Source organism: Marmota marmota, unplaced genomic scaffold (assembly GCF_001458135.2).
Source record: "Marmota marmota marmota unplaced genomic scaffold, marMar, whole genome shotgun sequence".
Lineage (NCBI taxonomy): Eukaryota > Metazoa > Chordata > Mammalia > Rodentia > Sciuridae > Marmota > Marmota marmota.
Window position 1 is genome coordinate 11,793,126 of NW_026000119.1, and position 22,536 is coordinate 11,815,661.

Here is a 22,536-nt window from a genome sequence, read left to right on the forward strand (position 1 = left end):
GGGGGGGGGGGGGCTGGGGTTGGTTAGACAGATAGACAGATAGACATAGACACACACACACACACACATACTACAGGCAAAACAAAACAGCCCTCTGGCCCAATTCAGCTTTCAGGATACCTGCTGGTAGTTTGTGCTCAAAAAGTCTATTACTTACTACTATCTTTTAACTTCTATATGTAGATACTTGGTGGTCTAAAACTAAAGGCTCTACATAGATCCAGATCATCTTGGTTCTCTCCTGAACATGGTGTGGATGTCTTATGCTCCAGTATACAACAACCCCAGGAAATACTGCGCAGGGATAAGCTTCCTGCTTTGTCCTCCATTTCCTAAGGTAAACATTTAGGTCATGTGGGTCTGATCAAGCTCACTAGCTCTAGCTCATGGAATCAAATCTAGATTTGCTATATAGGTTCAGGATCCCTTATACAAAACGCTTAGGACCAGTCCTGTTCCAGATACTTAAGTTTGTTATTGTTTTTTGTTTGTTTTGATTTTAGGATATCTGCATATACAAAATGATCAGAGTGGCCATTTGAAGAACATCAGAATTAACTGGAGAATTAAGGTCCAGGAGGACCATCTGGATGTGCTCACTACTATAACCCCATTGGCAGTACTGGGACTGGCATACAGCAGAGGCTCAACATGTTGTACTTAAAAGCTGCTGCAATGTTGATATACGTGCAAAAGATGAGCTGCTTAACTCTATTCTGAGTGGGAAACCAGTAGGATAGGCAGTATATAGCAGGGACATGCATTCCCAAAAGGAAACCACCTTTAAATCGTTTCATAATAGGGAAGTCTCTCTGAAGTTCAAAAATTGAAGAGCTAAATACGCAAGTAGGAAAGAATGCCTGCACATGAGAATGCAAAGCGAATCACTGTCACTGTTTTCCACCATGAGTTAATTCAGAGTGTTAGGCTGGTGGTTCATAAAAGTGTCACCAGTCTTCATTTCCTCTCACTTCAGGCTACTCCCACCTCCAATCAATCACAAAACCTTACTAGTTTCCTGACAAATGTATCCAGTGTGTCCACTTCCTCCTTGTCCACTGCAACCACCCTGCTCCAAGCCACTCATTTCTCAACCTCCTAACTGGGATACCTAATTCCTCCCTTACTCTTCTAATCTACTCCCCACCCAGACGCCAGAGAGATCACTTTCTAGAAAGATAGCAAATATGTCACTCCCCTGCTCAAAATCCTCCATGAGTCTCCATTCCCATTTGGATCATATACTAATGTCTTACCATGACCTATGAGGCCTTGCATGGTCTCTCCTGCCAAGGGCCTCCATTTTTATATCCTTTTCCTCCTCCCAGTCTTACAGCCACACTCACCTTGTTTCTCTTTTTAACAAAGCCATTCTTCTTTCCAGATTCAGGCCTTTGCACTTGTTTCTTGACCCGAAATGAAATGCCTCTTCCAGTTCTGCATGGTTGACTCAGGTTCATCCTGTATGTCTTTGCGAATGTTGTCCCCTCAAAGGGGCCTTTGCTGGCCACCCTTTTTAAACTGGCCTCCTCTGGTTCTTTTCACTCTCCTTGCCCTTCTCCTTACTTCTTGCAACTTTCTTGTCAAAAGACTACTGCTCATGTGTGAATTAATCATCAATGTCCTCCATAAAATAAAAGGTCTACAAGATAGGGGCATGTCTAGCTTGATCTCAGCTACATCCCCAGGGCCTATCCCTGTGCCTGGCACATAATGGGAGTTAATTCCAATATGTTACATGGATTTTAAAAAAAGAAAAAAAAACATAAAATAAGGAAGAATAAAAACCCTAAGTCAATAAACACAAATAAGAAATGAAACTTACTATTTCCCCAAGGCTCTGCTACAGATTCAGAAGACAAAGTCCAGCTCTTCTGGTCAAGAATACACACACTGGGGCCAGGGGTGTGGCTCAATAGTAAAGCACTCACCTAACATGCATGAAGCTCTGAGTTCAGTCCAAGTTCAAAAGAAAAAAACCAAACCCACATCTTACCACCATCACTTCAGCCAGTGCTACCACCAGGCAAGACATATAAGTAGAAAGACCAAAGAACTGGTATTTCTACCTTTATCCCTAATACTAACTATAATTTTTAGCAAAATGAAGTGACTTCATGCTCTTAGACCTTATTTGTGAAATGAAAGGGCTGTGTGTTTACCTTTAAAATGCTAATAACCTAAATTCAGTATGGAATTTGTAGACTCTGCTTATGCCATTTCTCTTTTTAAATAAAAGCCTATTACACAACAACAAGTGCTGGCAAGGATGTGGGGGAAAAGGTACACTGATTCACTGCTGGTGGGATTGCAAAACAGTGCAACCACTTTGGAAAGCAATATGGAGATTCCTTAGAAAACTTGTAATGAAACCACCATTTGACTCAGCTATCCCACTCCTCAGTCTATACCCAAATTACTTAAATTCAGCACCCTACAGTGATGCAACCACCTCAATGTTTATAGCAGTTCAATTCACAATAGTTAAACTATGGAACCAACCTAGATGCACTTCAACAGATGAAAGGATAAAGAAAGAAACTGTGGTATATAACACAATGGATTATTACTCAGCCTTAAAGAAGAATAAATTATGGCATTTACCGGTAAATTGATGGAGCTGGAGAATACCAAGCTAAGTGAAGTAAGTCAATTCCCCCAAAACCAAAGGCAAAAGTTTTCTCTGATAAGTAGATGCTGATCCCTAATGGGGTGGGGCAGGGTGTGTGGGTACACAAGAAAAGAATGGAGGAACTCTGGATTGGGCAGAGGGGAGGGAGGGGAGGGAAAGGGGTGTGGAGAAGGGGGAGATGGTGGAATGAGACGGACATTATTACCCTATGTACGGGTATGACTGCACAAATGGTGTGACCCTACATCATGTACAACCAAGAAATGAAAAGTTGTGCTCCATTTGTGTAAAAAATAAAATAAAATTTAAAATAAAATAAAACAATGACTTCAAAAATAAAAATAAAAAAGGCTATTACACAATCCTGCGTTCTAAAACCTATGTCTAGGCACACCTCCTTCCCTCTAACTCCACCACCTTACCTCACAACCTTGAGTCCCATGCTCCTGAATAACTATCCAGGGAGGCAATGGCTTTTCTCTTTCGTTTGTTATCTCTAAGCAGAGAAAAGGAATGAAAAAATGATCTCAACCTTCCCATTGGGCAATTCCATCTCTGATGTGGCAACTGTACAGCTGGAAAATACCTGCATGAGATCCTAGAGTCCTCCCCGGCTCTGAGCAAGATCACTGCTCACAACTCTAGTCTTCCAGTTGACACAAACTGACACACCCAGAGAAAACTAAGGGTGGAGTTTTGTGATTCAGGCCTCTATTTGGTCAGAATATTGACTTTTGGGTAATTTTTTTCCTCTAGGATTTTAGGAAAGACTAAGTTTTAACTGTGAGAATGACTTACCCTGAAAAGAATATCATTTTTTAAGATCACCAAAAAATATATATATATATATATTTATTTATATATATAAAAAACAAGTACTTCCTGTGAGATAAAAGGACAGAAGGTAGGGTAAGGAATCCACATGTATGGGCCCTGAGAATGAAGGAACTCTAGAAAGACAAAGTGATACTTTCCTACCTGGGTTCGTTTAAAAAATACTCTGTCATGAGGACAGGGGGAAGGGGGAGACAATGAAATAAACCACAAAATCCAACCACCCTCACACTCAGAGCGAGGAAAGCGAAAATCTCCTGGCTGGCCTTAGAATCAATTAAGCAAATAAGTGACAACTACTTAGCTATCTCCCTCTATGCCCCTTCTCTGAGCTCAGCCAACAGCCATCTTCCTATTCTGCCCCTCACTGTCTACCACATTGCCCCAAATCCAAAATAACCCAGGACACACTGATAGTATTCTGGTTCTATATGCAAAGTTTACCTGCTTTGGGTTAATTCACTGCTTTTCTTAGTCCCCCAGCCCTATGCTTTCCTTGGGTTTACCAGAATATGAAAATTTGAGATTTTCAGTTTCATCTATATTAAAAAAAAAATAACATACACATTTTATTGTGTGTAAACAGAAAATTAATGGGAAATCTGTGAGATGTGAGAGCTTTGTTAAAAGAACTAAAGCAAATCCAAAACCTAGACAGAAAAAAACATTTAAAAAAGAAAGAGAAAAAAACCTAGCCAGAGAGCACCCATCGCTGCTTCCCAGATTTACTCCTCGTTCATTCCAAGCTCCTGGCTCCTAATTCTCCCCAGACCCCTCCATCTGCTGATCCCCCAGTTTCATCCTCCTGCTCACCAGCAGTACCACAGGGGTCCCAGGCAGTTGGCAGTACAGCTGCCACTAGCATGAGGGCACTGGCAGGGACCAGAGGGAGCCGTCACATTACAAGAAACACTGACTGCAAATGACAAGTTTACATCTACTCAATTGTTGAAAGGAGATGCATCTGTGCCAAGAAAATCCCATTCTCCAGTCACCAAATTTATGAAGTATTTCCTGCATTTCAAATATTCACTCCTCAGAAAATGTGCAAGGACCATAGAACATAGTCCTACACCTAAAATTTATATTAAACAGGAAAGTCTTTAAGACTTGGGAGAAACCTTGACTCAGCTTCTCTATCCCACCTCTGCCCCCAAGAAAGTTAACCAAGATGCTCTCCCTGAAGCGTCTACTGGGAAACCTATTGGCTGAATTTCCACAGGTTCACTGTACACCCAACCCCAGGCAGTGTGTACTCAATTGTTCTCTCATTGTTTCAAGAGTGAATACAGGCTGATGACCACACTAGAATGTCAGCTTTCCAGGGGCAGGACGGATACTTCTTTAGCTTTCCACTTCAGCATACGGTTGAACATTTGGTAGACTATGCCAATACTACTAATGCATCCTAAAATTATTTTGAAGAAATTTTTTTAGTTGTTTAGTACTTTAAGAAAAAAATGTTGAATTGTCCCTTTAGATGCTTTTCTGTTTTTGTTTATTTAGGAAGTTACAGCAGACCTTACTTGATACATAAACCAAAGAAACCCCCATAAAGTTTTTCACTGTCTGAATTATAAGATGGACTGACAGACCATCTTCAGGAGGGAGGATCTTGCTTTATTTTGCCTTCATTGCAGCACAAAATATTCAATAAATGGTTCACTGCACGGACTCTTTGTAAGATGGAGTCAGAGATCTATTTGCTTTACTCTTCCTTTCCCATTTTTCCTCAACCCCCAAACAAAGGCCACATTCTGAAGACATCGGGGAATGCTCACTGCTCAAGAACCAACTGAGGACAGAACCCCAGCATCCCTCTTCTAAACTAAAAACTGACACTACAAAGGAGCAAATTCTCCTCCTTGAAGATCAAAGTTATCTTTCCAGTGAAGAATCCCAAATCATTCTTTAAACCTTCAGTCATTATGTAAACTGAAACCTGGGTGGCACATAATTTTTGAATGACGGATATTCACAATAGAATGTTTATACAACAGACAAAACACTAAACCACAGACTTTACTGGTTAACTTGTAAAATTCACTTTGCACTACTAATTTTAATTTTTCAGTAACTGATACTCCTTTAAAATTTCAGTGATAGGATATGTGCTTTGATTCTCCTCATTCAAACACAATGCTGCCATTTATCAAAGCACTAGAAAAAGGGAATTTCTTTCTTGGTTTAAAAATTCAGTATTTTGGTTACTTTAAACCCCATAGTTGAATAACATTCTCTGTTGTATTTGTGACTCACCCTCAAATGAGATGTCACCATACACATAAGTGGTAAATAAAACATATTAGAACAGTACTCTAGCTTCAAAGTTCCTTATGATTTAATTTTTAAAAAAAAAATAAAGTCTTTCCCTTTAACATTTTGACATCTGGATGTTGCTTTTTTATGGTTTAAACTAAAAAAAAAAATTAACTTGGGCTGAGGAACTATTAATCAAAAAGTTTTTTTCCTCCACATTGTTAAAAGGAGACAGTGTTCCTCGCAAACAAGAAGACAGCTCAAAACTTTCCTAGAACTTTCAGGTACTAAAAGTGTTCTCCATTTTTTTTTTAATCTTTCTTAATTCTACATGGACACAATATCTTTATTTGTTTGTTTATTTTTATGTGGTACTGAGGATCAAACCCAGTGCCTCACGTGTGCTAGGCAAGCGCTCTGCCCCTGAGCCACAACCCCAGCCCATGTTCTCCACTTTGAGTGGGTTGTGGGCTATACAGACGTACACATAAATTATACTCTTAGGATCTCTATATTTTACCAGTTGTTAATGAAAAAGATTCTTTAAACTTTTCCGCAAATGACATTTCAAAGTCGATCGTCAATGTCATGTGTAACTTACAGAATTCATCTCAGACCTAAGGTTTTCAAGACTTAACAGGATCCTAAAGCCAAAGGATATCCCACCAAAAAGTGAAAGAGTCACCTCCCCATTCCTATTATCCTGACATTTCCATCCCAAATCTGTTCAAATGGGAACTGCCCAGGATCAGAGGCTCCACTCACCTCAGCTGTCTGTGAAGGCATCTTCAGTTTGGTGAGCTTGGCTTCAGCAGGCACTTTTGAGTCTGTTCTTTCAAAGCTCTGTTGCCGGTACTCCTCCGGCAGTGGTTTCAGCTCAGGGGACTCACTTGGAGCCTGATCTTGACCATCCATGGGCCTCACATAAGCTGTGGGCTTCTGCTGCATTGCAACACTTTTTGAGGGGAGGGAGGGGGGTGGAAATGTCTGAGAAGGTGGCTGGGGAGGGGCTACCCCATGGCTGACAACTGCCACCAAACTGTCTTGAGGGGTCTCATTATCATGAACCTTCACCGCCAGATCCTTGGGAGACTTGGTTGGGCAGTAGCCTTTATTGTTATTGCTACTACTGTGAACCTTGCTGCTTCCTTGCATCCTGGGAAGAGTTTGCTGGTTGGAATGTATAGGTGACAAAGGGGGCACTGGGGAAGGCAAAGAAGAAATCAAGGGAGAGAGCTCCCCTGCTGGAGCCGAGTCTATTGTTAAAGCACAATGGTCTCCATCAGCTCTACGATCACCTTTTTTGTGATGACTAGAGCTGTATCCCTCCTGTCCGAGACGGTCCTGGATCAGGTGCTGGCTGTCTGGTGGGCCATAGTTTTTGGCATGGAGACTTGGCAATGGTTCCATTCTTGGCTGTGCTATCTTTGGATTGTGGCTAATGTTACCAACAGGAAGTGGTCCGGAGGCGGGAGTGTAAATGGGCTGGTGGTGGATACTGGTATGGAAGGAGTTGGATGGAATGCTGCTCCCTTTGTCAGGAAATAAAGAATATCTCGGTTTTCCCAACCTATTTTCAGAAGCATCCAAGCACTGAGGGTGGGACTTGGTACTAAGGAACTCCTTCACTTCTTCATAATTTCCCAACATGTTCTGTATCCGACTGGACAGCTCATCACCTTTTGCTGTCTGAATAAAAGAAAAGAGCACGGTCAGATACTGGAGGGAATAAGTCTAAGGAGAACAACCATTTAATAAACTGCTACATAATACCATTAAGATAAAAATTCTCAATGTCATGTGTAACTTACAGAATTCAATGTGGAGTTTTAACTCATTTCCCATTGTAAAGCCTGTCCTGCACACATATTACTAATTATACAAGATATTACAAAAGAAAACCACAAACTTTGGTAGTTTTAACTAATGATACTCAGAGAATTTTCAGATTTGGTTCCAAAAACAATCTCTAGAAGAAGTTTTCACAATTGTGAACCTTATTTGAATTCAATTACACTAAATCATTTCATCACCGAGCTCAATATTATGATAAATCAGATTTTCACACTCTAGTATACAGTAAATACCTTGTAAGGTTCTCCAAAAAGGGGGATTTTTTCAGGAAATGTCTCCTTCTCTTGGTGAGCTTCCTGGTTGCGTCTCTCTTTCTCTCTAATTCGAAGCAGGTTTCTGTCTTCATTGTACAAGCTGTTTCAGATGCCACAATAAAACAAAAACAATAAAACCTATGAGTATTCAAGTTTTGTCATGCCCATGGTGCGTATGTGGATCAAGATGAGGATAGGTCTAAGGAGAAGAAACGACAGGGATGTGACTTAAAGAAAGTCCCTTAACCCACCCCTAGACTGAGGCTTCAGTCAATTGGCTGTGACTTGTCATCCACTGTCCTATCTCCTCAATCCCAACCAAGCACTCACTCTAGGCCTCCATCATGGCTCAGGACGGACTCTAAGACGAACGGTCTTTTATAGGCACTGGGGAACTGAGACAAGAGTAATGATATTTTGACTTTCAGCTTGCAAAATATGGGGTACAGGCAGAAGCTTTTCATCTGAAGGAATCAGCAGGATGTGAACTTTAAAAAGGCTGTTTTCCTGGATCAGTGTCGTACGTTTTGGAAGATTAAAATCAAAAGGCTTATTTTATAATTAAAAGATTACCAGGCACCCAAAACAGCATTTACCTTATTCTCAGCCTACTCTACTGGGAGTGTCTTGGCATGCAAATCCAAAAAAAGATGATTTTTATTTCTTATTTCAAGTGTCAAGGATGAGAAAATCCAATTATAGAGATGTCAACTCTACCTAGTGAGAATGTCTTATAAACTGATTGCCCTACTTAAACCATATAAAATATATCTAAATCATCAGCCTTGGCACCAGAGGGGTTAAAATGCACTCACTGAGGAACAGATCACAGAAATGGATTCTGAAAGAAGGGCAATTTTAGCTGTCTCATGAACCAAAGAGGGCCTGCCTCACTGTCAGCAACACAACCCACTCATGTGATAATAAATAATGAAAATTAGAACTATAAAAAGCCTTTTGTCTTCATAGACTTGCTTCTAGAGAATCCCCTGAATCATTTTCCCCATTGCTATTTAAACAAACAGGAAAATATTCAATTGCCTCGGCTGTGTGCACTACTACAAACTCTAACCTCCCTGGTCCTTCCCTCTCTCTTGACTTAGCTTATTTCCTCTGGCAAAAGCTTGGTTGATTCTTTGGCTCCCCCATATCCCTCAAATTCAGCTTTCCCATGGAAAGAAGCCTGGCCTAAGGCCCTGATTCTCACGTCACTATCCATATTTAAAGTAACATTATTTGATGGCTCCTTTATATTGCAGAATAAACTGAATCCTTGCTTTGGCATTAAAATTCCCTCATAATCTGGTACAGCTCAATTATGGGGGTACATGACCCCACTGTACCCCCAAAAGGCCTACCATATGCATTCTACTTGATTCCCACAAGTCCGTTTCCCTGTCAGGGCATTCTCTTGCTCTAATGCCCATCCAGACCTTTACTGAAAGATAAGCAATTCTTCCAGGACCAACTTAGCTAGGAAGTAGGACTGTCCAAAACACCACTTCTATATTCCAGTCACACAAGACTACTCCCTGCTTCTCAGTGATATCCTAGACTTTGATGGTTTCACTCTAATCGCAAAAATTTCTATGGCTTCTCTTTCAACTTCACATCCCCAGCCCCAATTGTCAGCTTCCAGAAGATCTCTGGAAATATTCGAATGTCACCCACTCCAAAGGCTTCCTCAAATTCACCAAGTGTGTGCTTGCTGGACAGGTCATTGGTTACCTTTTCTCCCCCACTTTTCCCTAGAACATGAACTTCAGTAGAATAGAACCTCTTGTTCTGCATAACCTCCCTCCTGGGTGTAAGGCATGATACTTTGCATAGAAGTTAATCATTAAATATTTTTAAATAAAAAAGGCAGCCACTGTGCTTTCAGTGCTGCTGTTGTTGTTGTTGTTGTTTTAATAAAATTACTTGCAACTTTTTTCTTAAACTCTGGAAAACATACAATTTTCTAAAAAAAAAAATAGAGCCATATAACTAAAAAGAACATAAATAAATAAATAAACTAATTAATTAGAGCTATTTTAAAGACTGCTATTACCACAGTCTTTCAATCTAAAAGTGGGGAGAACTAAGCTACCTGATTAAATTTGATAGATAGGATACTGTCAAAAATCATCTGCTTAGACCATTACTCCTTAGAAGACAGATATTGCAATTTTAGATTTTAACAGAACTCATAATTACAAAGGTAACTATTTAGGATAGTGAACATACTGAGAGAAAATAAATTAGAACTGACTGGAATTTTTTCTAATTGAATCTGGATGTCACATGCTTTGGATATTTAGACTTAGGTCTGATTGACAGTAGCACAATGGACTTGACCACTCAAGGATTCCTTTCAATTATTTAATGATTTTGCTTATTCTTCTTGTTGTTTCAAGAGGTGACATACATTAGCATACAGCTGCATAAGCTACTTGAGAGTGCTGATTAGAACATAATTTTTTTTTCCTTTACACTTGTCTTTCAGCCACTTTGGGTCAATTTGCAGGAAGTGGTGATGTATGCAACTATACTCTGGAGCCACTTGAAACTCCCAAGAGCCTTTCCTGAAAAACTGCCCTGTGCACCACGCCCTGCACCTTGCTGAGGTCAGGCCAAGCTGCACGGGTGGTTAAGCAGGAGCTTACCAAGGGCCCCAGCTCAGCTGTGCTCACCAGCAGGGGAGTTGTTTTCTCCCCTTCTGTTACTGCTAGTTTCAGGACGAGTCCCTAGAGCTTTATTTGCTCCTCAGTGTTCACAGCTTTTGGCTCTGCTTTGAAGGGCAGTGTTATGGTCACTTCTGAGCAGTCTCTACCTTTGTCTCAGAAAAGAGAACCTCAGACAGCAAAATTCTCAGTGGGGAACTAAAAAGTGAGGGTGTGAATAGTAGTCCCTCAACTAAGACTGCTCAGGGGTCCTTGCTTAATTTCCCCTTTATTCTATACTCAACTGTACTTAAACAAAATGACACTAGTTTTCAATCACTAGAATATTTCTAAATCAATCAGCTCGGTCTTGTGTCAGCCTCATCTCAGGATCAGTTAGGTTTCAACGTACTTCTGGTTTTTCATTCCAAAATAATGAAAACTGTTACAGAAATAACCGGGGGGGGGGGAAGCAATTAGGCTGTTCTTTCATAAAATGCCTAACACTGGGCTTATTACTATGTGATTCTAAAATCAAGGGGCCTCCCACAGAAGAAATCCTATTAAGTTAAGGATTCTGGTTAATTAAGGTTTTACTTCATTTTTTTAAAAAAAAATAAAAAATAAAACCTACACCAAGATCTTATTGGCAAACATATGCAATACTCTGCCAATTTTAAAGCAAACTATGATTTTGTTTTTGGTTTTAATTCACCCTCACTCTTCAACTGAAAAGCCTGTAAATAGTGAGGGAAATCAAGACACAATGCATGTTACTTCTAGGATGAATCTTCTGAGGCTCGGACTTTGTGAGACTCTCACTCATGCCCTCTGGGGCAACATCCTTTTGAGCCTCACTCACCAAGGCTCCTGGGCAGGGCAGAGGAAGGCCAAAAAGGCAGGAAGTTCACAGAGGTGCATGGGGGAGGCTGTGAACCTTGGCTGTGGGTTGCCTCCTCTCTCCTTGCAACTGACAGGCCTTTGCCAGTTGTACTGACTGGACTTATGGTTTGTTCCACTTTATACTTAAAACAAATCTGAAATGGCTGAGGGAAGAGTCTTTAAAAATTTTTCAGGAATATGTTCCTCTTTGTGATTCCATTTGGAAAAGAAAGGCAATGTAACTTTTTTTTTTTTTTAGTTGTAGATGGACACACAATACACAATATCTTTATTTTTAAGTGGTGCTGAGAATCGAACCCAATGCTTCATACAGGCGAGGCAAGCACTTTACCAGTGAGCTACAGCCCCAGTTGGGTAATGTAACTTTTTAAATAACACAAACAATTCATAGTATGAGTAAACTTTTGTTTAGCCTATAATATATCATGGTTCTCAAAACAAGGTATAAGCAAAGAGTGGGCAGGGGGAAAAATGTTAAATAAGGGGATTTTCAGGAAGCAGCAAAAATGTTGGACATGATTCACAAACTCTGTAATTACCCTTGAATAATTACAAGTTAACTATCACTTTAATGAAAGGTGGCTTTTCCCCCACGGTGTGGAGGGAAAAATGCATTTTCACTCTCAGACGCACACAGGATAACCTCATCCCAACATTAGCCTGGTGAGAGGTTCTCACTGATCCACACATAATACAGTGAGTTACTAGTTCTCCTGGCTGGCATCTGCAAGGAACTTTGCATTAAAGAGGTTCTCCACCTTGAGTGAACAGAGTCACGTGAAGGGCTTGTGAAAACAGAGCATCAAGAACCACAGAGTTTCCGTTCAGCAGTTTGAAGGTGGGGCCTGAGACTGGTATGGTGAACGACTTTCCGGGTGGTTTTGAGGGGTACAATGGAGTTCACACTGATGGGAGCTGACCTCAAAGCAACACACTCAAGCGATTAGCAGCCTGCCAAGGACTATCAACTTTGGGGCTGATCCTTAGTCTGTATCCTGCTTAGTTTGCACAGCCACCCTGTGACAGTGGGATTGTCACCCCCATTTTCCAAGTGAAAAATAAAGCTCAAGGAGTGACTTCTTTATAACTATAGGCCTGATGGTCCAAATGCCTAGCAACAAAGTGTGTGCTCTCAATCACAGTTCTGGAAGCAAAACTTTCCAGCGTTGTTAGACAGGTCTACAACAACAGAAGATGTGCTCACTTAGAGCCACTCATAATTCCTTAGTCTCAAGGAGGTACATGCTGATAAGTCAGGATCGTCCCAGCCAGCAGAGCAAGCTCAAAGCCACAAAACAGATGTCTGCTAAATGTGTCCACACAGGTCTGTCCTTGTCTAAGGACCTCACAGAAGGCCCTTAGAAAGAGGGAGAGCAGCCAGGCATGGTGGCACACGTCTGTAATACCAGCAACTCAGGAGGCTGAGACAGAAGGATCGCAAATTCAAAGCCAGCCTTAGCAACAGCAAGTGCTAAGCTACTCAATGAGACCCTGTCTTTAAGTAAAATACAAAATAGGGCTTGGAATGTGGCTCAGTGGTCGAGTGCCTCTGAATGTAAAAAAGGCTGGGGGCGGGATATAGCCAACAACATGTAGTTGCTCTTGAAGATATAAAAACTGTACTATAATTCTTATTTTAGAGCCTTTTAAAAACTTATAGATTTGAGGTCACTCGCCCCACAATAACCTCTGGGTTCACAAGTCGTCTCTAATATGTTAAGGGATTCCACGTTAATTTCTTTCAAGGAGAGGCTATAAATACACTTGCACAAAAGTAGCCATAATATGCCCAACATCAGGCATGCTCCCATTAACTTCTGGCTAGCTGATCTAGGCCATGTACCTAGGGCCTTGATGCCACCTTTCTGATCAGCCCAGGAGTCCCCACCTGGGGAGAAAAAAAACATGAAGTTACTTGGTAGTTGGAAGCAGCTGACTGCCTTCAAAAACAAGAGCATGTGCTAAAATGCCCCTGGGTAGGGAGAGGGTACAAAGCCTGACCACCCCACAGACATCCAAGAATTCTACCAGATGTTTTCAAAAATATTTTTAGATAGGGAATAACTTCCAGCAGCCAAGTTTTTACATTTAGATCATATGCCGTCTGGCATCTTTAAGGTTCAACATGATGCATCAAAAAGATTGCTGGCCATGGTGGCACGTGCCTGTAATTCCAGCTACTCAGGAGGCTACAGCTGGAGGGTGGCAAGTTCAAGCCCAGGCTGGGGAGCAGAGCAAGAACCCACCTCAAAAACAGAAAAACTCCACAGTTTTTATTTTTAAATTAAGTGAATAGCAATAGAGACCCTACAGGAAACCACAGGCTTCAGTTTCCAATGCGTGGTGACAGCCCAGTCACAGGGGAAGACTCACCCTGCAGAAAACAAATGCAAGCCCACTGAGGTGGACTGGGCCACAGATGTTCTCAGCGACAGAGTTCCCCACTCTGACTCAGCACAGAAGCCTGAATGAAGCTTTGGAAACCTAAAACAGGTCAGGATCCTTTCACTTTTGGAAAGGTGATGAAAATCCTGAGAAATTCAAAGCTGCTGGTTCAGTCCCTAAGTACTCAATTCAATACACCCCATGCTGGGGCAAGTTTACTTTGACTTTTCAAATTCTCTTCTTGGAGGCCTGGAATGTGTTATGGAGGTGTTAAAATGCTGTGATAAAATGAAAGCTATCACAACTCTGTAAGGATTAGCGAGAGAGATTCCTTTTTCTCTTTCCTTTGAACTACAAAAGGAAATACCATAAGTGGATGAGGAAAGATGGTAACAGAAAGGCCCTGGTTGGACTTGAGCCCTGGGGCAGGCAGTAAGCCTACTCTGGGATCAGCTGGCCGAAGCACCTTCTCCCAGGCCAGACCCACAGGCCCTCTGCTAAACTAGGTTAGTCATGCAAGATCACTGAATGCCATTCCGTGCTTCCATAGCAACTGGCAGCCCACAGGGCTTGCTGTGCACAGCTGACTGCCCATTTATCACCCCTGACTGGTCACTTCATATCGTCCTTCCTCGGAAAGATGTCGCCAACTCCCTCTAGAGTTCACGTTTAAAATTTTAATTCTCCCTGAGAGAATCCAGGGTAATTTTTCCTATGTGTTTATCTGGGTAGGCATGGAAGAGACACATAAAGCAACACATAAAATTCACAAAAGTTGGGCGACATTGATTTAGAAAATGGTGAGCTTTATATATACATCACAACAAGATGGAAGGAAAAGGACTTGATTCTTGAATTCTTACTCAAAAGGCAAGTCACTTTCAGATACTTAAGCTCATCTTTTGGCCCCTTTGGCCCTTTGGTTCCATGTTTTTCTACTGCTACCATCCAACATGTGGGACACATTTTTCACATATTTTTAAGTACAATTTTAGTTTGCTATTAAACGATGTCTCTCCAAACATAATTCAAATGTGTGCAGAGTGGCTCCATGTATGAAGGCAGAATAAATATGCCTTCAAAGAATAAAGAATTTTTCCCTCTCACTTTTATGCATGTGAAAGTATTTACAGCAGACTTTCACATTAAAAAAATAAAAATAAAAATCAGCTAAGTGTTCCAAGATTTTTACTCTTAATATCTCCTAAAACACAACAAACAAAGGAAAAAAATCAGGGACTTAACCCTAAAATATAAAGTCTTAAAACCAGATTTTGTATAAAATATATAAGCCATGTATGTGCAATGACAAAATAACATTATATCAGCTGTTTTCCTGGAGAAGACCCCAGGGGATCATCTCACATCTCACATATTAGCACTGTCTGCTACTCACCTCTTCCTATCACAGAAGGCTCAGCCTTATTAGAATTGATTATAATACTTGAAAAATAGTTTGGAGTGACCTCATTTTGCAAATTTTAATCAAAACTTGAAAATACTACTCCCGTAACCTTTACCCACCCACTCTCCTCAAGAGGGTAATACTAATGCTGAAATTTATATTCTTCTCATCCATAAATTCTCTCCAGGATTCAGTGCCAATTAGATATTTTCCATATCTTGAATACTGAAAGTTTTAAACTGAGACAGACTCTACCTAGGTAAACCTGAATAAAAGTAAGTCACATCAATTCTAATGAGGCATCATGTTCATTCACCTTTCAAAATGAACCTGCCAGGTTTTTCTGTGTGCATGCTAACGTGAAGCAAAGATCTGAAAAAATACACACTACAAAAATCTATAAGTATCCCAGTGGCTCGGGAAGCCTGAGGCAGGAGGATCGTGAGTTCAAAGCCAGTCTTAGCAACAGCAAGGCACTAAGCAACTCAGTGAGACCGGATCTCTAAACAAAATACAAAATACAGCTAGGAATGTGGCTCAGTGGTCGAGTGCCTCTAAATTCAATCCCCGATACAAGGGAAAAAAAAAAAAAAAACTACAAGTAGACACCTGAGATTAGACCGAAGGAGGTAAAGCAGTAATGTGGTTTGGGGAACATTGTGTTAACATTGAGTTGTAATATTATTTTCACAACAATATTTATTACTTTGGTGGTTAGAAGTTCTAATTAAAAAGCAAAGATCTCATGGAGCTGGGGTTGTGGCTCAGCGTTAGAATGCTTGCCTAGCACGTGCAAGGACCTGGATTCGATCCTCAGCACCACATAAAAATAAATAAAGGTATTAACAACTACAACTAATATATATGAAGCAAACACCTAATATACATATAGTGACATAAGATCAAGAGTAAAGAAACATTGGGATATTGATCATTTCTGCAGTAGCTCTTGTTAGGAGTTCTAAAAACTGGACTCAGTCTAACATTGTCACCATATAGTTTCAGACCCATCTGCACAAAGCAGAACCTAATTGCCCACAGTGTGTAAGAGAATATGGTCCAAAGTTCAGACACCAGATAGCATGAGCTCATGTTTTTCAATTAGGGTAGTCAGTGCAACCCATTCGCTTATCTTTAGAGATCATATATTTTAGGAGAAATTTTTAACCAACAGATAAAAAAGGACAGAACTTCTCTTCCTCAATTGGTTTTTAAAGGGGAGTACAGAAAACTGACTAGGGAGGTACAACTCCAAAAGAAACAATAAGTATAAAGAGAAACGAGACAGGCGAGCCAAGTTATCCCCAGTTACAATGCTGCAAAAATTTTGACTTCTAAACATATTTAAAAGTAAAAAACTAGGGTTGGGTATATAGCTCAGTTGGTAGAGTGCTTGCCTCGCATGCACAAAGCAATGGGTTCAATCCCCAGCACCACACACACACACACACAAACTAGTACTGAACAAGGTCAACACGCAAATAGAGCAATTATACAACCCATACCAGTGAAATCACTTCTGACCTAGGGGTTAATGTGGTTTTCATATTACATGAAATATGAACATATTAATGTTATTCAAAAGCTTCAGAAAATTCAGTCTCTAAATTAAAGTATTTAAACTGTTCCCTCAACTACTGAGAGTACTAACCTGTAGTCCATTGAAGGAATATGCAAAAAATACACCCCCCAACCCATGATGGCAACAGATAAAAACCTGTCTCCTAACTAATTATTTCTGTCTCCCACTTTGGTTATTTAAGGTCCCTGGTGATCAGAGCCACCTCTGACCGCCTGCCTTGTTGGCACTGCTCATTTGGCACCAATCAGAAATATGGGCAGAGCCAGTAGCTCTTCCCCTGCAAGTCTGGTCTGTACTAGGATCAATCAGAGCATTTGCCTCATTAACATGCCAGTCTTCTCCCATACTCAACTGACCATAAAGGACCACATCACATACCCATAAAATAATGAGGCTGCTGAAAACTCAGAATCATTACAGCCACAAATTTTTTTAAATCCTGCGATCACAAACTAAGAAAGAATGTAGGCAAGCAAGCTTAAAGTCTCTCTCTTTTGATTTTAATGCCTACTTCATTTAATTCACCTCTCCCCAACTTGAAAAAAAAAAAAGGTTTTGAGTATTAAATCTATTACACATCCAAAATTCAAGCGAAGAGTTGTATGAATTTTCTCACTTCCACTAGAGCTGGTTGGAGCGCCTCTTGTTGGGGATTCTACCTCTGCACAGTAACCTCACTGATCTTTCTAAAAACCATGAATCTGATCTTGTTACTTAGACTATTGAAAACTTTCCTGCGACCCCTCCTGCCTACAGGACTGCAGCTCCGGGTGGTATCTAAGGAACACCCTCACCACCAGCCTCTGCTTGCCAATCCCTCTTCTGGAGTCAGAGTGTACTCTCTGCATAGGCCTCACCTATGCACCCTCGCAGCCCAGGGAGCTGGGAGACTAAGAAGCACAGCCCTCCTCTCTACCAGGTCCCCAATGAACTCCTAAACTGTCTTCCAAAGGTCTTCCTGGGTAACACCACCTCTATCTCAGGGCTATACCCTGATCTGTTTACATCTGCCCAAACTAGATGAACTCTAGATTTTCCTTATCAGTGAGCTCCTTGAAGGCAAGGACTGTCCCTTGAAGGCACAGTGCCTTGCACAATATTTAGCAAAGTCAAGTTTACTATGGATCTTTGTCTGGAACAATAAATACTCTATTCAAATGATCCAGGATTCTGAATACTGCCAGTCTATTAATTGGTGGCAAAATGTGATTCACTGTCTGATATATAAAACCAATTTCACCAGACTGCTTTGCCCATCAAATGACTGAAACCTAGAAGGAAGCTGACATCACCCCTTCCCAGATCAGCCAAGAAAGTGGCCTCAGCTGACACCATGTGTTTATCAGTTAATGTCACAGGTCTGAATCTTCAGTTCATCAGACTTATTAGTCGGTCATAAACTATACTACACAGAAAAGGAAGAGAAAAGATGAGGTGTTTGGGGTAACATCTACAGCAAATACTTGACTCTTGAATCAACGGACTCAAATAATTTTTAAAAGTCATCTGTAGGACTAAAACCTTAAAAACAAAGCTCACAAAGAAAAGACCGTGATGCAGCACAGGGGAAAACACACAAGTAAATAAAGGATCCAGAGCAATATTTTAACGTGGAAACCAGATTAAGTCACTTCTTGCACAGCCATAAGCCCTCTATAGGTTCCCCAGAGCTTTCAAAATGAAATCCAGAGGCCTAGCCTACATAGCCCCATTCTCGGCATCCTTCCCCTTAATTACCACCTCCCAGACATGTCCGCTTCCCCTACCCTCCTTCCACTACTGGCCACACTAGCCTTCTTTTCAGGCCTGAACAGGTTAAGTATGAGCTGCTGATCCCTGTCCTAGAGCTAAGGACTGCTGGCTCACTTGTGTCACTAACAGCTAGGTTAAGTATGGGCTCCTCAGCCACATGGCTGCTTCACACCACCAGCAGGTGCTCCCTGCTAACGCTTCACCTTGCTTTATCTTCAGTCACTAACTAAAATTATCTTGTCTACTCACTTATCTGCTCAATTATGCTCCTCACACCCACCCTCAGGAAGAATGCAGGCTACTTAAAGTCAGCCACTAGTCCCTCCTGCCTCTTGGGATCTACCCTACACACACTCATAGACATAACACTAGTGTAATTCTGCACACCTGCTCTACATGCAGACCCAGAGCCTCAAGTGATAGGTTCTTCACATTAAAAAAATATATATATATACACACACACATTTTGAAGTTAAGCATTATCAAAAGATAATATTTAAAACTAGGCAATTATCAATGATATTCTCTAAATAACTTATTAATACATCAACAGATTTTCAAGTTATATAAAGAAAACAAGAGAAAAACAAATCATTCCCAAATACGTCTTGTGTATCAGGAGACTGCTGAAATGTCCCCAAGGGGGTTTTGAAACAGCAACTCTCCTCTCAAGAAATTACACAGGAGGAAGTTTTTTGGTGTTAAGAAAAAACAACCTCTAACTCTACAATCCATAAGAGATCAAATACACTAAACTGATTCCACCCCCCCACACACACTCGAAACATGCCAGATGAGTGAGGTACGTTCTGTGGACAGCTTAGAAAACAACGCAGGATCTACCACTGCAAAAGGAAGCGTCCCTCCCAATCACTGAACTCTAACACATTCCAGAGAACTCACTGCACCATGCACAATAAGGAGAACTGTTTGAAACCGGGCCAATGTACCAAGCACTGCTCCAGCCAGAACGAATGCTGAGCACTGAGACTTGCTAACCAGCTTCAAAAGGCAACAGGAAAGGCCTCCACCAGGAAAATGAAAGGAAAAGCCATGACAATATTGATAAGAGCCCTGAGGGGACAATGGGATTATAAGGAAACTGGCAAGATACAATTTATTCCTCTAAATAATGGAGTATTAAGAAACATTTGTTCTTTAAATGAGTACAGAGTGAACCATCCACACATTTTTTTTTTCAATTAAATAAACCAAAAAAACAAAACACAAAAAAACTATAGAGCTACTCTCTCCCCACTCAATAAGCTCATTCCATCATGGAAGAGTCCATCTAAAACTAAATTCAGGATCCTCCATCCCCCAGTCAACACAAAAAAGTCTAGAACCTCATTAAACAGGCTGCTGTGGAAAGAAACTTTCTAGGAGTGTTTTTCAGGCCCCTAGCAGACCAAGGGACATAACACAAAGCAGATCTCTAACCTTATTTGCATTTTACACAAAGCAGACAACAAAAATGGATGCATAAATTGTCGATATAAATGTTTTTAAAGAATTGTCAGCATTTCTTCACAACTTGACTTCTATTTATCTCTCCCTTTGGTAATTTAATTACACACGCCACACTTGTTTCCACAGAGGGAAAGTTTAATGTCATAAAAACTAGGGGCAGTTTCTATTCCATTCCATTCCACAGACATTTCAAGTAGGAAGAACAGGGAGATTATTATAGGAGAAGAGAGCTGGAAACGTGTTGGTATTTTATATGGCAACAAGCAACAATTACACGTCTCTAAATATTCTCATTTTCATCATAACCCAGCTCACCACCTACCACTTGCTATAATTGGCATCTCCTTAAAGCTAAACAGTAAGTCATTGTTTTTCTGGAGAAGTCAGTCTCCATTTGACCTCTGCTACATGGTGTTGTGAGACTTACAAAGCTTGTCAGGATTCTTTGGGCTGGACTTTGGCCCAGCCATCCACATTTATATGCAGAATATATCATCCTTTACCCATTAGCACCAACAGGCAATTCACTTGACTAAAACAAAGGGAATTTATCTTTTTTTTTTTTTTTTTTTTAAATATTTATTTATTTTAGTTCTCGGCGGACACAACATCTTTCTTTGTATGTGGTGCTGAGGATCGAACCCGGGCCGCACACATGCCAGGCGAGCGCGCTACTGCTTGAGCCACATCCCCAGCCCATTTATCAATCTTAATAAAGCACACCTCCACCTTCTGGAACACTAAGAAACCAAAATCTAAAAGTTCAATTAATTAAAAAGGAAAAAAGGTACACTTAGGGATTTTTAAAGATTGTGTCCTTGATAAAGCTTTAAAATGTTCCTTTTTCCCTCCCCTTTCTTTATTTTTGCAGAGCTGGGAACTGAACCCAGAACCTTGGTCATGCTAGGCAAGCATTCTACCACTGGAAGAGTCACATCCCCAGCGCTAAAATGTTTGCAGTCTCTGAAAATCAGATGCTAATATACCCATTGTAAGTAAACAATAAGCAAATGTTCAAAACTAACAAGTATATACTTTATATTTTACAAGGCCTCTAATTATGAAACCGTTTCTTCTAAGAGAATTGCATTTTGAATATCATTCACTTAAATATATTTAACAGCACAAACACATTTATCTGTGGAAACGTGCTGGTATTTTATATGGCACCAAGCAACAATTTCTTATAAACAAACACTGAAGCCTCACAGAATAAAAACAGAAAATCCACTTATTTTCAGCAAATATTGACTCCTTACATGCTAGATCTAAGGATCAAAAAAGATTCTACAATCTAGACTGATACATGAAGGGAAAAAATGCTAAGGGTGACTGCAAAGGCAGGGTACAAATGTTAAAGTGCTAAAGGAAAAAAACAGGAACTCTAAATGGAGGAGCCTGGGGTGACTGAATTCAGTGCAGTGACATCTGAGCTGAGTCTTGAAGGATAAGCAGAGTTCCTAAGAGGGAAAGGGGCCCCACACCACACTGTGGAGGAGCAATTACCACCGGGAGGTGTCTACACACACCCATCTCACCCCTCTCCCCAACTCAAATTTCTCTTCGGAAAGTTATCCCTGATAACTTGTAAGGATGATCACTGCTTGTAGCCACCCACTACATTGAGCTGGCAGAACCCTCAATTATCTTCCAGTGCAGCAATCTCCCCACAAATGGCCTGTAGGCTTCCCTCAGCCTGACAAAATGATCTCAAATTACTGTGCACATGGAACACTATCTCTTTTAGGAAATGAACAGAGGGCAGATATCAGAGTTGAGAATGAAGATGGAATTACATAAAGCCTCAGATGATCAGACAAAACCAGTCACTATTCCCTGGCCCTTTTCCTCCTCACTGCCCAAAAGAGGCCCTCTCTGGGCAGTGTGAACCGCTCAGAGCTAGGTCTCCACAGGGTCACCCAGAACCTGCTATGCAAATTCTGGCCTGACTTCCTAATTCAAATGATTTTACACTATTTTAATACCTCTAGACATCATTCTGTTTGCTAAGTCAGCATTCACAATTCTACAGACTGAGAAAAAAATGTTCAATAATAAACTTAAATATCATAATTCATAGGAAAGATGGTGGAATGCGACAGACATCATTACCTCAGGTACATGTATGACTGCATATGTGGTACAACTCTACATCGTGTACAACCAGAGACATGAAAGCTGTGCTCCATTTGTGTACAATGAAACGAAATGCATTCTGCTATCATGTATAACTAAATAAAAAAAAAACCTCATAATTGATTTAACACTGGTAAGTGCTTAAAATTCAACCTAAAAATGTCTATTGAACAAAGTGAACAAGACAAAAAAGATAAACAAGGCCAGGGATTGGCAAAGAATGACCCATGGGCCAAATCTGGCCCATCTGACTATCTTTGTAAATAAAGATCTACCAGATGTTGTTCATGGTTGCTTTGGCCCTAAGCAGAACTGAAGAACTGCAACACAGACCACATGGGCTGCAGATCCTAAAGAATCTACCAGAAAAGATTTGTAGGGCCTAGGTTCAATCCCCAGCATCACAAAAAAAAAAAGGGGGGGGGGGT

The 22,536-nt window shown here is 40.7% G+C and overlaps 1 protein-coding gene across 4 annotated transcripts in view; it reads right to left on the bottom strand.

Moving 5' to 3' along the window:
• Aff1 (ALF transcription elongation factor 1) overlaps positions 1 to 22,536 on the bottom strand; it is a 189,444-nt gene that overhangs the window by 83,027 nt on the left and 83,881 nt on the right. For all 4 annotated transcript variants that reach the window (XM_048784858.1, XM_048784856.1, XM_015499153.2 and 1 more), the window contains 2 exons: positions 7,813 to 7,933; positions 6,491 to 7,414 (listed from right to left, as the gene is read on the bottom strand). In XM_048784858.1, the coding sequence (XP_048640815.1) occupies positions 6,491 to 7,414; positions 7,813 to 7,933 (1,045 nt within the window). The remainder of the gene's footprint in view (positions 1 to 6,490; positions 7,415 to 7,812; positions 7,934 to 22,536) is intronic.